The sequence below is a fragment of the Emericellopsis atlantica genome (assembly GCF_019669845.1).
Source record: "Emericellopsis atlantica unplaced genomic scaffold F5Z01scaffold_35, whole genome shotgun sequence".
Lineage (NCBI taxonomy): Eukaryota > Fungi > Ascomycota > Sordariomycetes > Hypocreales > Bionectriaceae > Emericellopsis > Emericellopsis atlantica.
In genome coordinates, this window is record NW_025764737.1 from 137648 (window position 1) to 151436 (window position 13789).

Consider the following 13789-nt stretch of genomic DNA (forward strand, 5'->3'; position numbering starts at 1 on the left):
CATCACCAAGAAAACGTCTGTCCCACCAATTTCTCCGACAGAGACCACAGAATATCAGCATTCTGGCTCGACACCGCTGCCGGGCGGGCTCTATCGCTGATTTGACAGTCCTCGAGGTACACGCCATAGTTCTCCTGGCCAGGCTTGCTCTCGACTTTTAGTTTCGGATCCAACGCGGCCACCAGACTGGTGGACGCGCCCATGGAAAGCGGCCTCTTCTTCGTCTTGCCCGACGCGAACGCGGCCTCCATCGCCCTCTTCTCGGATTCTGGAAAGGCGCGCGCCAGGTCGGTGCCGATGATGCCCGGATGCAGGGCAATTGACAGGATGCCGTACTTCTCGTACAGCCTGTCGGTGGCGCCGACGCTGAAGAGCACGTTGGCGACTTTGCTGCGGCTGTAGCCATCCAGCGGCAGGTAGGCCTTGTCCATGATGTTCTCGTACCCCCAGAAGCGGAACATGGCCTCGTCTGGCTTCTCCTCCTCGGGGAGATCGCCATTCTTGACCTCAAAGTTGATATCGCTGAAGCGAGGACCGGATCCCGTCGGCGACCGTGAGCTGACGTTAACAATGCGCACGTCGCCCCTTGGGCTGGACTCGGCTGCCTTGATCAGCTTGGGCATGATGAGATTGGTCAGGAGCCAGTGGCCAATGTGGTTGGTGGCAAAGTGCAACTCGATGCCCTCCTCGGAGAGGGTACGCTCGGGGACGCACATGATGCCGGCGCTGTTGACGACAATGTGGACGGCGGGGACGTCGTCCCAGGCGAGGAGCGTCTTGGCGGCCGCACGGACGGACTGTTGGCGGCTGAGGTCGACCTGGAGAGAGCGGTAGTCGACGGCGGGGAACTCTGCCTTGAGGGCGTCGATGACGGCCTGTACCTTGCTCGGGTTGCGACCGCACAGGATCAGCTGGGCGGGCGAGCCCGAGGCAAAGGCCTGTGCTGTCGAGAAGCCAATGCCCTCCAGGTTGGCGCCCGTGATGAGGATGGTCTTGCCGTGGATGCGGTCGGCAAAGTCCCGGGCCACGGTCAGGCCCTCGGTATCTATGTTGTACTCAGGGTGTGTGGTGGCGGCCATTGTACTTCTCTGATTGTGAAGAATAGTTGAGTGAACTGGTTGGTGATGATAGTCAGACGCGAGGAAATTGTCCTTCTTATACATTTCGAGGGCACCGTGTCTTTGGTCGTGCTCACCGTTCGTCTCCTCGTGGCAGAACGTAACCAATGAGAGACTTGTTACCACATTCGGAAACATCACTCTGGCATCTCGACGTGTGTCGGCATACGTCAAGTATTACTTGTAGTATGATGCTGTGGAAGCTCGGACATAGGGAGTTAACAAGGCCGTACGGAGCTAGAAGATCAAGCTGACCAATGGCAGACTCATTTCCTAATATGGTAAGAGATCGCTCGGGAAAAATGGAGTCAAATAAATGGACTGGCTAAGCCATATTAGGCAAAGTCGGTATTCTGTAAGTCCTCGCTGGATGTGCGCCGATGCAAAGTCCCACGCCGCATCTCCATGCCAGAGACAGCCTGTAGCGGTCCCTTTTCAGCCGCTGTTGTGGGCGCTTGCAGCTCATGCGTCTCCGTGGCCTCCCATCGTCTCGTGATGGTCTCGTGCTTCAAAATCCGCCCCAGCTCAGGCTGGCTCCGGTGTGCCCAGTCGAATACGGGGAGCGCCGCATATACAAATTTCTTCCGGCCCGAGTAGCTCCTGTACTCTGTGATAGCACAGAAACCTAGGAACCACAGGGCAGAGAATGCGATGATGCTCAGGGAAATTGTCGGCACGACGTACCAAGCTGCTGGCTTCGCTGCTGCTGCGGCGGGCGAGCGAGGTTTAATCCAAGGCATGATGATTAGGGAAAGATTCCCCACGAGGTAGAGAAATGAGCATACAATGCTCAGTTTCGGGTTGACTGTATCGCTGGTCATTTCAGCCCAGGTCTTTGTGGCCGATGGCTGGCCAGGACCCTCTGGGCTGTCCAGGTTTGTTTGTGGTGGACCCCTGAAGCGCAAGATGAGAATACCAAGGGCAAGAAAGACTCCACAGAACGCGGCAAGAACGTAGCACAAAAGCCTGCTCAGCAAAACATACGCATTGCTCGGTGTCATGCCAAAGGTTGTCAAGATCAGGATGACGCAGGTCGCGAGGTGCAGACACAGAGCCCCCACGGGTGTTTTCTCTTGGTGATTAGCTGGTTCGAGGAATCCAAACCTTCGATTCTTCCTCTGTTTATCGTGTTTGCTGCCTTCGAGCCAGAGCAGCAGTCGACCGAGGCTGAGGTCCTTGTTTTTGGCAAAGAAGCTGGCGAAAGGGATGAAGCACTTCTTGGCAATCTCCTGCTTCATGCGTGCGGCGGTAAACGTCCAGACGACAATGTTGCCAAAGGACGAGATGGCGAGGAGGATACTGATGGTTCTCTTGGCAGCGACGCTGTCGTCGAAGATTCTCGCAAAGAAGGCTTGGGCTACGTTGTTGTTCAACTGCGCCCGTGGCGGTACCACAATCATCTGCGATGGTCAGTATGTTGGGGGAGGCCATGATTGGTGAAAATACGCACATAGCAGACATTGACAGCCAAGTAGAGAGTTGACACGATGCCCAAACCCCACCATATGGATTTGGGAAGATTCTTCCGAGGATTCTTAATCTCGCCAAGGACATATGTGGGCTGATAGAAGCCAAAGTAGGCGAAGACTGTTCGTGTCAGCTCTGAAACCAGCACAACGCCAACGGAGGCACACGCTCACGTACCAACCGTGTAGAATGCTTGGGTATAGCCGCTTTGATCCGTGCTGACCTGCGCATCGACGTCGACGTAGGTGTCGAAATCCTTCCGAAACGCCCATATTCCTGCAGAACCACCAGCCTTGATCCACGTGGAAAGAATAATCGCGAGCAGAAAGCAAACTTTGACAAAGGCGAGAAAGTTGTTCAGCAGGATCCCCCCTCGTCGGGAAAAGGCGTGTATGAAGCAGGTCAAGGTGGCAATGACGATGGCGATGCCGTAAATGGCCCCTTTGTTCAATTCCAGCTCCGTCTTTGTCGGGTTGCCGGCCTGCATGATACGCAGGGCGCAGTCCAGGCAGTTGCTCGCCATGTTGCCCACGCAGATGAAGCTGATGCCAAAGAGGACGCCGCTCAGCAGGACGGTGCCTTGGCCGTAGCTCGGGCTCGGGAAGACGAATGACAAGTAGTGCAGCTCGCCTCCGGAACGCGGGACGGCCTGCTCCACGCCGTCAATCACGTAGCGTGGGACGTTGAGGCCGTATTCGATGAAGACGTGAGCGCCGGAGATGCTGTAGATGGACCCGAGAACCCACATGAGCATGGCCAGACCGGGACTCTTGACGCCCTTCATCACCTCTTGTGGTCCGCTGAAGATGCCGGTGCCTGTCCGCGAGGTCAGCTTGAGTGCAGTGGTTGAGAGACTGGACGTGTGGACCAACCAATCGTTCGGTTCACAACGAGACAGAGAGCATCTATGAAATTGAGACGGAAGGGCTCCTTTGGGGCCCTCGTGACAAAGTCGTTTTTGTTAATCGGCGCGCCTGTGACGCGTCGAATAAGGTCATTGTCGTTGTCGTCGTCTTGTGGCGCCAGGAACATGTGCGGCTGCTGCGTGTGGGCAACATCTTCTCTAGGAAGCCACACAAGCGGATCAGCCATGCTATGTCTGTCTCACTTGTAGCGAGAATAAGGGGAATAATCGTGGAGAAGATGCTCGATTGTCCGGCGGTACGGTGTGCAAGGAGCCGAAGTGATCGTCAGCGTGTCTCACAACCCAAGACAAACGTGGACATGTGCGCGCATGGAGTATTATATTGGACAGAGTACAGACGGGAGCTAAGCCGATAAGCATTATAAGTTCATAACGTGCTTGGGGATGACTGGAGACGGACAGCCTTAAGGCTTGGCGAAGGCAGCTGCATACCTGGTACGTACTAGCAGTTTAGCTGCGTGTGATAGCAAAGGTGGCTGCGCACGCGACTATTCACTCAGCTCACGACTCCATTGCCAGGATGTGGATGCAGCAAGCTGCAAGACTCCTAGAGCTGAAAACAACATGGCCAATGGGCTTGGCTCTTGGCCCTTGGGCTGCATTCTGCCTTGCAGACGCCTGCACGCCACATCGTGGTCCGCTGATCCCATCCCGCCGGAAGCTCGAATGGAGCGGGAGCAAGCAAGCGAGCAAAGGGCGTGAACATGTTGCTGGCCGGAAGAGAGAGGTTGGCACGCGATGCGACAGACCGGATAGGACTCATAGGAGGCCCCCACGATTCGAGTCGCCATGCGCCTGGCACTGGCAGTCTGACACTGCCCATTGTGAGTTCGTCTGGACTGGCGATGCCTGGCAATCAACGAGAGTGAGGCGCAGTCCAGTAGACCGGCTTGTCAACTTGTCTGGTCACGCCTTCCCTCCATCTGTACTTTCTTATCTTCACCCGTCACTGTTGGTCTCACCTCGATGACAGGCATCTCCCGTTCCTGCAGTCAAAAGATAGAATAAATTTCCAGGAGCTTCCAAGTCGCGTCTGCTTGCGTGTCTACGTGTCTGCACTGCCCGCGTGACGTTGTGGTGGACGAACTCGACTTGCTGCATGAGTAGCTCACGCCCATCTCACCCGCGACTTGATCTTCCAGACTTTCATCCTCCTGGGCTCCGACAGTCTCCCACGGGCCAGATGCGACTGCGCCTAATCCCGCTCGATTGACGTCCATCATGGCCGGACCCATCCAGATTGGCGAGGTGGTGAAGCTGGCCGAGTTCGCATGGACCGTCTACGACTACGGCTGGAGTCCTGAGCACAATGCCGGCGAGAATTACAGCGCGTTCGGGGCCGATGTCTATACCCTCCACGCGAGCCTCCGACAACTCGATGAAGCGATTACGAGAGCACTGCAGTCGCCAGTGGCACACGGCGCGACCAGGAACGGTACGACGATCGGCGACAGAAGATCTCTCAACGAAATCATTGGCGACTACAGCGACACTTTGCGCGCTTGCATGGAATTCCTAGTCGAAAACTCTCGCTATGCCCAGACGACGGGACCGTTGACCAACATTCACTGGAACCTCAACGCCGTGCCGCGTGTTAACCACCTGCGCAGTCGCATCCAAATGCACAACATGCGGATTGAGCATGTCCTAAGGCCTCTTCAAATGTACAATCACCTTGTAGCGAGACGCGCGCCGAGCTTTGGCTGATTTGTCGGCAGTGATCTCATCACCAACCTGCACAGCCACCTAGATCAGAGGTTGACAAGCATAGACTCGAATATCCTATCGATCGACAGGCATCTTCAAAGCCTGATCGAGCAGAAATTTCCCGAAGTGGCCTCCGACTTGCGACGACGCGCTGAGGAAGAAACAAACCCGATTGTTATACCAAGCCGGCTCGCGCGTACGCTTGACAACATGTTTCAACATCACCAGATGGGGAGACCGCCGACTCTCTCCGAAATGGTGGACTGCTTTCTCAAGCATTTCAAGAAAACGCTTGCCCATCTTTCGCCAACGCCTTCGGTCCGGCTTGTCAAGTGCCAGTACTTGATCAATCTCATGAAGGAGTCGGACGAAATGAAAAATGCGTCGCGACTGTCGCACTGGCCTGGCTATATCAGGGCGCTCGAGGCGGTAAGATGGATCCAGTGCGACCGTTTTCGATCATCTGAGCTGACAGTGGCAGGATCTATCGCACGAATGTCTTCAGTTCAAGGACGAGCTGCAGTCTCCCAGTGTGTTCGACCTCGATGATGACGCCTTTATCATATGGCCGACGGACAGTGTTCTCGGACCTACTCCGCCTCCAGCAGCAACGACAGACTACGAGCTTCTGATCAAATTGTGAGTTCTCATGTGCAGCAATGTCGCCGTGGAAATCAAGCCCTAATGTTCTTCCCAGGTCAGTCGTGGCCGATGCAAAGGTGGGAGGTTGCAGTACGCTCTCCCTGCACAGGCACTTGAAACTCGGGCATAGATTCCGCATTATGGAGGAATGTAGCCCTTTTGAATACACGAGCAGCACACACAGCCCTCGGCTCGTCGATCTTGACATTCGCACCGCTATTCTCATTCCCATATATGCCGACCCTGTCCCCGACGGTGCCCATCGCCCACCACTAGCCCTCGTGCTCGAGAACGGCTACGGGTCTTACCGGTATACATTTTTCAACTTGGAGAGCCTTCTCCTGTTCCAACAGTATCTCACAGGATACGAGGTCGCCAGCGCCTGTATGGAGTAAGTCACGCCACACGTTCTAGGGGGATGCCAGCTAATCAGGCACAGGTCACGGGCTCGAGCCGCGTTCGTAAGGGGAGGGAACAGGAAAACCATTGAAAATGTCACAGTGCAGATCTGGATACCATTCAACAGCCAACGGCAGTCACAACTAGAGCCAGAGCCGCAGGGCTTCCGACGTAGGACTAGCTCTACCTCCACAGGGTGGGCGCCATCTATAACTTCCGTCAGCAGTGGAGGTAGCTCTGGCTCGGACGATACCGTGGCGGTCCGGCTGGACAACAAAGCCGCCAACACAGGCCTAGGCTACGGCATCATGCGCCGGCTTCCCAGTCCGCCGCTCCTCGTCCTGTTCACTCGGTCCGATGACGCCAAGAGCCGATCCATTGTGACCATTATACTCAACGACGATACCGACGTGAATCCAGACAGATGTCAGTGCCGAGAGAACCCCGACTGTCGGATCAGCAGCCTGGAGAAAAGCAGGGGCTTGTTGAAACTTGGTGCACTCGACGCACACAAGCTGGGAAGCGCGTCCGCATGGAACGTGCTGTCACTGCCCCGCGCAATGCCCAGGTGGGATGACCTGCTTCGTGTCAGCATCATCTTCCCCGACTTGGGGGCCCGGCACAGAATGATGGGCTGTCTGTGCGACTGCAGCCTCCGCACCGAGGTGGACGTCAACGCGTGTATCGGGCGGAAACACCAGGGGCTGCTGGGGATCGTCAAGGTCCTGTACAGGAGATCCATGGTGGAATACCATCGCCACGGAGATGGGCTAGAGCATCTGCGCAGATGATACTGTCAGGCTTTGTCGTCGCTTCTCGCGCCGGTTGGTTTTTGCCACGATGAGCCGGCGGATGCTATGAGAACGTGAATGGGTTCCGGCTCCGCTCCGTAGTGCTCGGCGGCTCCAACGTCAACACCTTCGTCAGCTCGGCTTTCTTCCTGCTTCGAGCTGGGCCAGCTTTCTGAGACGAGCCTCCCAGAAAAGATGAAGCTTTCCCTTGGCATCACGGGTTTTGGCCTCGCAGAAATGCGTCCAGCGTTGCTGGCTTTTACGACTTGGGTCGCCGTCACCCCCTGGACGTATTATCTGTGCTTTGTGTCCCAGTCGCATATAAGGTGGTACCGATAAGGGGCTAATTCCGCAAGGATGAGCTTTTCTGCCATTTGCTGCCGCTTCGTCGCACCCACGACTGTTAGTCAATTTTGAAAAATACACCTTCAGAAGCGTCCGTATGAGACATGGAGAAGACGTAATTGAAGTCTTCTTCCGCTCGTCCAAGGATTCCACGTCAAAGTTACGGAGCTCTTGTGCCAGTTTCTGATCAAATTTAGCGTGGGTAATCAAACTGCCCATGATTCGTTTCATTCGACGCGAGGGTCTTGTAGCGACATTCGGTTCGGAATGAGATGCGCGCAGGATGGCGGGTTGGGAAGGCTCCGTCGTACGTGGTGGCTCTGTTGTACCGTATTCCCGTCGACTTGGATCATCGTCTGGCTCTTGAGGCAATGATCGTGTGCTGCCAGCTGGTGAGTGGGCAAAAGAGGCCGTCGACACGGCTCGAGTCTTACTCTTGGACTACTGGCAGCGTTGAGCTGTCTGGGTTGTTGACTGGGGACGCAGGGCTTGCTCGCACAATCCGCTGTCGCCTTGTGGGGAGGATAAGGGTGGTTGAAGAAGCTTTCGGAATTTTTTTTGGACAGAATTTGTCTCATCTATAGTTGGAAGAGGACATGACTTGGGTATATTGGTGGGAGTAGGTGTCGATCTCATCACAAGTGCAACGTGTACCTCTTGAGCATGGATTAGAACGCAAGGCTGACTGGGTACTTGTACACTCATTCGCAAAGTCACGTCTCCGAGGTGACGTCCGAAACCCAAAAGAGACTTGATAAAGCTGACTGAAGTATGCCTTGGGCGGACTTTGGGAGGGGTCCATATGCGTCGCACTGGACACAGCCCAGAATCAAGGTCTCAAGTACGATGTAACCATGGAGTGCTCCTTGAACCGCGTATCTCTATGGTTGGTAGTCGAGCCGTCGCTCCAAGCCATCGAAGTTTGAACTACCGGGCACAGGTCGACGACGATCAGACAAGGATTCACGATGAAGTATAGCTTAAAGAAGACGGATCAATTAATTACCATGCAATGACTTACTATGCAACCTTGCCTTGAAATTCACGATATGTAGCGTAATCAAGAAACCTTTTTTTCAGTCTGGTCAAACTCTCACCTTATAAACAGGACAGGACCAATGTTTCAAAGACGGTAACAACCACCGGGATTCCCGTTCTGCAATATGACTTTTTACTCCACTGCCGACGGGCAGGACTCACTCAAGGGGAGCTGCTTGTTGACCGAGGCGTGGAAGATAACATAGTAGGTTGAACAGGTGCCATCAATCGCAAAGTTCTTGACGTACGAAGTGTCCGAGTCACCACTCAGATTGTCGTCCTTGAATGTATACTGTCCGGGGGCACATTTTGTGGGCGATGCGCACGAAGCATAGACATGTACCGAGGACAGATCGAAATGTTCGTACAACTCATACGCAAAGCTGAACTGGGAACCAATGAGTTGAGCTGACCAGGTTCCCACAGGGATTCCTTTGTCGACGTCGTTGCCACCGGCACCGACAATCAGTGTTCCAGTGATGCCCGAGCTCAATGTAGCTTTGGTGGGCGTGAAGTACCAACCCCAACGATTGGCGCTACACACAGCTGGCCCGACAGGATTTCCGTTGAGGTTTTTGAAGTCATCACCATAGCCGAATGCGGTGCCAATGTCGCAGGTGTGTGTAGGAGGTGGCGTGGACGGGCAGCAACACTGATCGACGCAAATCTCTGGGCACTCGAGGTTTAGCTGGACGTACATGAACCAGTTACCGGAGCCGATGGTTGTCCCCTTGTTGAAGCAGGTTGCAGAGCCAGAGCCTGCTGTAGAAATAGAAACGCCAACTGCGACATAGATTGTGCGATCGCAGAGGGACGAGGGATTGGGGTACGGGAACGTAGCAATGATGCTATCGGTTGGGACCCAACACTCAGTAGGGTTGGTTGTGCAGTATTTGTTGAAGGCCCATGTCCCCAGCTTCGTGTTGAGCGTAATCGGGGCATCGTCTACTTGCAAGTGGATGTCCGTCACCTGCACACCAGCCGCAGGGCTGATGGCAACATGAAGGCATTTCTTCCCGGCGTATGCTCCGTTTGCGGGGCAGTCCTCAATCGTGTAAGTGACACCGTTGGTGACATCCTGCTGATCGTCGCCGAATTTCTTGCCGCATTGAAGATCGGCTTGGCTCGTGTCTTCTGACACTTGCAGTGGTCCAGGTCCATAGTGAGTGCAGCAGCTGGGTGTGCCATCAGGGCATGAGTCGCCCGTTCGAGGGAACAGAGACTCTGGGTAGGTGTAAGATCGCGCCTGGTATCTCTTGACAGCAGTGTTGGGACAGTTGCAGGTCGTAGCATCCACACCCGAACAGGTCCCGGTAGTAGCTACCACTTGACCGGGGAGGCTAGCCAGGAGCAGTCCTGATAGGACAGACAACGTGTTAAACTTCATCTTCTCCGGGAGAGATAGGGATAGATAAATTGAGTCAATGGAGAAGATTGCAAGTGCTGCAGCCAATGAAAGAGGTTGATAGGTGGGACGCGGATATGGGCATCAAGCGTGTTGGCTGAGAGAGACGGGAAAGTAGATACTTGGATGCAAGCATTGGCTATTTATCTTGTTTGTGTGATAGTTATGCCTCGACCAAGGTAGTGGAGTGTCATGTAAGCGTTCAGCAGCTAACTCGCGGCAGCCATCTGTTCTGGCCATCTTAACTTACGCATCCGTAGTGCGAACAAACTCGGTATATATTAGGTAAACCTTCACTCAGCTCATCTGCCACGCGAGTGTAGTCACCCCACGAAGAGAGTCACCCTTGAATGTAACATGAAAGCTGGGGAAAAGCGTTCGGCAACACTGCTTTAGGAGAATCAATAGTGTCCTTTATAGCGGCCGGGCGGAGAGTCGAGACTGCCGTTTTGCGCTTGTGACCTCGGGAGGGAACCTGACTCGCAACACTTCGGTGTACGCCACATTGAAATCTAGCGTAGTTGATAATTGATCCTTCAATAATGCCAACTTTATGTTTCAGCCGGTCTGTCAATTAAAGGGCCCGTGGCTCAAGTGGAAGACGCCTGGGCTGATGCAGACACCTCGCAGGACGGTCTGGGGCCTCTGGGCTGCAGATGTGACGGCCGTGGTTGGGTCACTTGGGCGAATTGAGGCTTATCTACTTGCAAGGACTAATAAAACCCTCCTGATGTCGAAGATGATTCAAGTGACGGCGCCCCCAAGTTTCTGGGACTGCGGACATTGGACGAGTATCCCCGAGGGCTCGAGACTCGAGTCCTCGACACTCATTGTGCAGATGCGCAGGACTTGGAAATGGTCATTGTGTGATGGGTTGTCAGCCTGCCAGGCATTTGCAAACAGCGCAGCATTCATGTTCAAAATCTGCCTCTGCAGAGCCATGTTGATCATGTAGTCGCTCTCGCGTATATATACCCCGGACTCCTCGCGTTCCACGGCATGACACAGAATGCGATCCCGTCTGGGCGATGCCCAAAATCGCGTTGGTGTAACTTGTCTGACCACGTCCGGTCGACTACAGTCGCGTGGCGGGCGGAAATCCGTGTAATCCGATTCGACCTCATCTTGGATGGCTGGCAGAGCCAAAGCATTATATCAAGTTATCAACGGCAACCTGACGAACGAGAGCAGGACAGACGGACAGACAGTCGCCTTCGCAAGGAACAGACAACAACGCCAGGAATTCTGGCCCCCATGGGCCAAGCCTCCTGCAGGCGGCTGCAACGTCCACGCGCCTTTGAGGCTTGAAGGTCCTGAGACCTAGAACCTGGATCATGCAGCATGCTGGATGGACACAAGGCTCCCGGGCCCCATCAGCCTATTCGCTTGAAAGCCAACAGTGTCGAGCATAGTGATGCGATTGAGGCCAAAGTGCACTCGCGTGTCTCAAGGTGCAGACAAGACGACTACGTTGTCACATGCAATTGGTCGCAGACTCGTTCGAGAAGGCTTTGCCTGTTTGATCTCATGACATGGAGGTCACCGCGATTTCCGTGCGAGTGCCTTGCCGCAATGTGCATGAGGATTGGGCGGCAACAGGGTTGAGACTTGAGAGCGCGCGCGCCAACCACCTGGACGGTGATTGATCAGCCTTATGCATGAAGACATGCAGAAGGGGCTGTACAGTCTCGTACCTTACCAGGTACTAATGAAGAAAAGTGCACTTTTGTCAAGGAAAGAGCGAGTCCTTGCCACGGCCACCGCCCTTTGAACTGCATATACGTTCAGGCTTGATGGTCTCGTTGTTTGCCATCATCTTGCACTTCCAAGTTCCAGAGCATTCATGTTCAACACTTCAGACTATCATCCTCATCTCAACTCACAGGCCGGCAATCCCTCGCCAGTCGTAGCTCGCTAACTTCACCCGGAACAACTATGAGTGCTGTCGAAAAACTGCAGAGCACGACGTTCGACAGTCGGTCGGTCAAGAATAACCGGTCAGCCTGTCGACTCCATTCCGATGACGATGCCGCAGTCCGTTCTCCCTCTGCGAAGCGGCAAAAGACATTGTACGAGCAACACGACGGGACAAGTGCGCTGGATCATGAGCACTACACCATCGCCTGGATATGTGCACTGCACATCGAGATGGCTGCGGCCATCGCAGTGCTGGACAAAAACCACCGGGAGCTACTCAAGCCTGCGAATGATAAAAACTCCTACGTTCTGGGCAGCATTCAGGACCACAACATTGTGATTGCGGGTTTGCCCTCCAATGAATATGGTCTAGTCAACGCTGCCCACGTCCTGGCTGACCTGGTCCGGACCTTTCCCTCTATCCGGCAAGGTCTCATGGTCGGCGTTGGCGGTGGCGTCCCCAGCAAAGAGGATGTCCGCCTGGGCGATGTTGTAGTAGGGACTAGGGTCATGAACATTGACTTGGGGAAGGCCCGAACCGGAGGCAAAATACAAAGAACGGCTGTCCCCAAGATGCCCGACTCATCTCTGTGCAAGGCCATTACGAAACTTCGAGCCTCGCATGAATCAGAACCCATCAACGTTGCTGCCGTCGCCCTAGAAAGGATGAAGAATCTCCCTGACTACCAACACCCTGGCACCCCTGATCAACTTTTCCCATCAGATTATGTTCACGTGTCTCCGGGACCCGAGTGCGACGAATGTGACCAGTCCATGCTCAAGGTGAGAGACACCCGATCCTCCCAGGCACCCAGGATTCATTACGGCGGCATTGCGTCAAGCAACCAGCTCACGACAGATGCGAAACTTCGTGACGAACTCGCGGAGGAGTTTGACATTCTCTGCTTCGAGATGGAAGCAGCAGGCTTGATGGATGTCCTCGCTTGTCTTCCTATCCGAGGCATCTGCGACTACTCTGACTCTCACAAGTCCAAAGAGTGGCAGAGGTACGCGGCTGCAAATGCGGCAGCCTACGCAAGGTACCTCTTGGAGAATTTAACAGCAATTGAGGTGAAGCCGGGGGCGCCTAACTCGGCTCATCGTCCTGTCACGGATGAGCACACGGACCACCGGCGCCAATTACTGAAATCCCTGAGGTTCCAGCAGATGAATTCACGCAAGTTCGACATTCGCGAGAACGAGGAACAGACCTGCCACTGGCTCCTGGATTCCTCCGTGTACCAGGACTGGCTTGACCATGGCAAACGGGCGAGCCATCATGGACTCTTGTGGATCCGAGGCAAGCCAGGCGCCGGGAAGTCTACTCTCATGAAGTTTCTCTACTCGACGTCAAGAAAGCGTGACCATTCTGGCGAAAGCCTGACTATTTCCTTCTTCTTCCACGCCCGGGGCGACACGCTGGAAAAAACGGTCTCCGGCATGTACCGCTCTCTGCTTCTGCAGATCCTCCAGGGCTTTCCCCATCTTCAGCACATCCTGGACAATACAGAACTAGTCCCTCGAGGCGAAGAATCTTGTCCGCCAGTGAAGGCTCTCAAAGAGCTCATCCGAGACGCTGTGGTCTCGCTCAGGGAGGAAACCCTGACTTGCTTCGTCGATGCTCTCGACGAGTGTGATGAGCAGCAGATGACGGACATGCTGGAATTTCTCGAAGATCTCACCCAAAGCTGTGTTACACGCAAGATACTCCTCTTAGTATGCTTCTCTAGCCGTCTCTACCCGTATATCGATATTCGCAATGGAATTCCGGTGAGATTAGAGAAGCAACCGGGTCACACCGCCGACTTGAACAAGTACATTGATAACCGCCTTCGGATTCAGGATCCCGCACTCAAGAACGAGTTGAAGTTGATTAGAAGTTGATTATGCTCGAAAAGGCTGCGGGCATTTTTCTCTGGGTCTTTTTGGTGGTGAGAATACTGAATAAGGAGAATGGGGGCGGACGATTGCGATCTCGCAAGAAGCTGGAGGAGGTGCCGACTGATTTGAGCGAGCTGTTCAGGAACCTTTTGAC

The 13789-nt window shown here is 54.5% G+C and overlaps 5 protein-coding genes across 5 annotated transcripts; 2 read left to right on the top strand and 3 right to left on the bottom strand.

Moving 5' to 3' along the window:
- Positions 1-2: 2 nt before the first annotated feature.
- On the bottom strand, positions 3-1079 carry F5Z01DRAFT_683812 (uncharacterized protein; the record flags this gene model as incomplete). Its single annotated transcript, XM_046265882.1, has 1 exon — positions 3-1079. The coding sequence occupies one exon, from the start codon at positions 1077-1079 to the stop codon at positions 3-5; it is 1077 nt and encodes a 358-aa protein (XP_046114488.1).
- A 374-nt stretch (positions 1080-1453) lies between these two features.
- Positions 1454-3617, bottom strand: F5Z01DRAFT_629226 (amino acid permease-domain-containing protein; the record flags this gene model as incomplete). Its single annotated transcript, XM_046261648.1, has 4 exons — positions 1454-2518; positions 2569-2705; positions 2763-3401; positions 3458-3617. 4 exons carry the CDS (start codon positions 3615-3617, stop codon positions 1454-1456), a joined length of 2001 nt encoding a protein of 666 aa, XP_046114489.1.
- A 989-nt stretch (positions 3618-4606) lies between these two features.
- F5Z01DRAFT_360051 (uncharacterized protein) lies at positions 4607-7115 on the top strand. Its single transcript, XM_046259287.1, has 5 exons — positions 4607-5174; positions 5229-5646; positions 5699-5856; positions 5915-6250; positions 6299-7115. The coding sequence occupies exons 1-5, from the start codon at positions 4732-4734 to the stop codon at positions 7047-7049; spliced, it is 2106 nt and encodes a 701-aa protein (XP_046114490.1). The 5' UTR covers positions 4607-4731; the 3' UTR covers positions 7050-7115.
- Positions 7116-8565: 1450 nt separating this feature from the next.
- Positions 8566-9819, bottom strand: F5Z01DRAFT_629147 (uncharacterized protein; the record flags this gene model as incomplete). The annotated part of the gene is made up of 1 exon (XM_046261645.1): positions 8566-9819. The coding sequence occupies one exon, from the start codon at positions 9817-9819 to the stop codon at positions 8566-8568; it is 1254 nt and encodes a 417-aa protein (XP_046114491.1).
- Positions 9820-11772: 1953 nt separating this feature from the next.
- On the top strand, positions 11773-13638 carry F5Z01DRAFT_693965 (pfs domain-containing protein; the record flags this gene model as incomplete). Its single annotated transcript, XM_046266233.1, has 1 exon — positions 11773-13638. The coding sequence occupies one exon, from the start codon at positions 11773-11775 to the stop codon at positions 13636-13638; it is 1866 nt and encodes a 621-aa protein (XP_046114492.1).
- Positions 13639-13789: the final 151 nt, after the last annotated feature.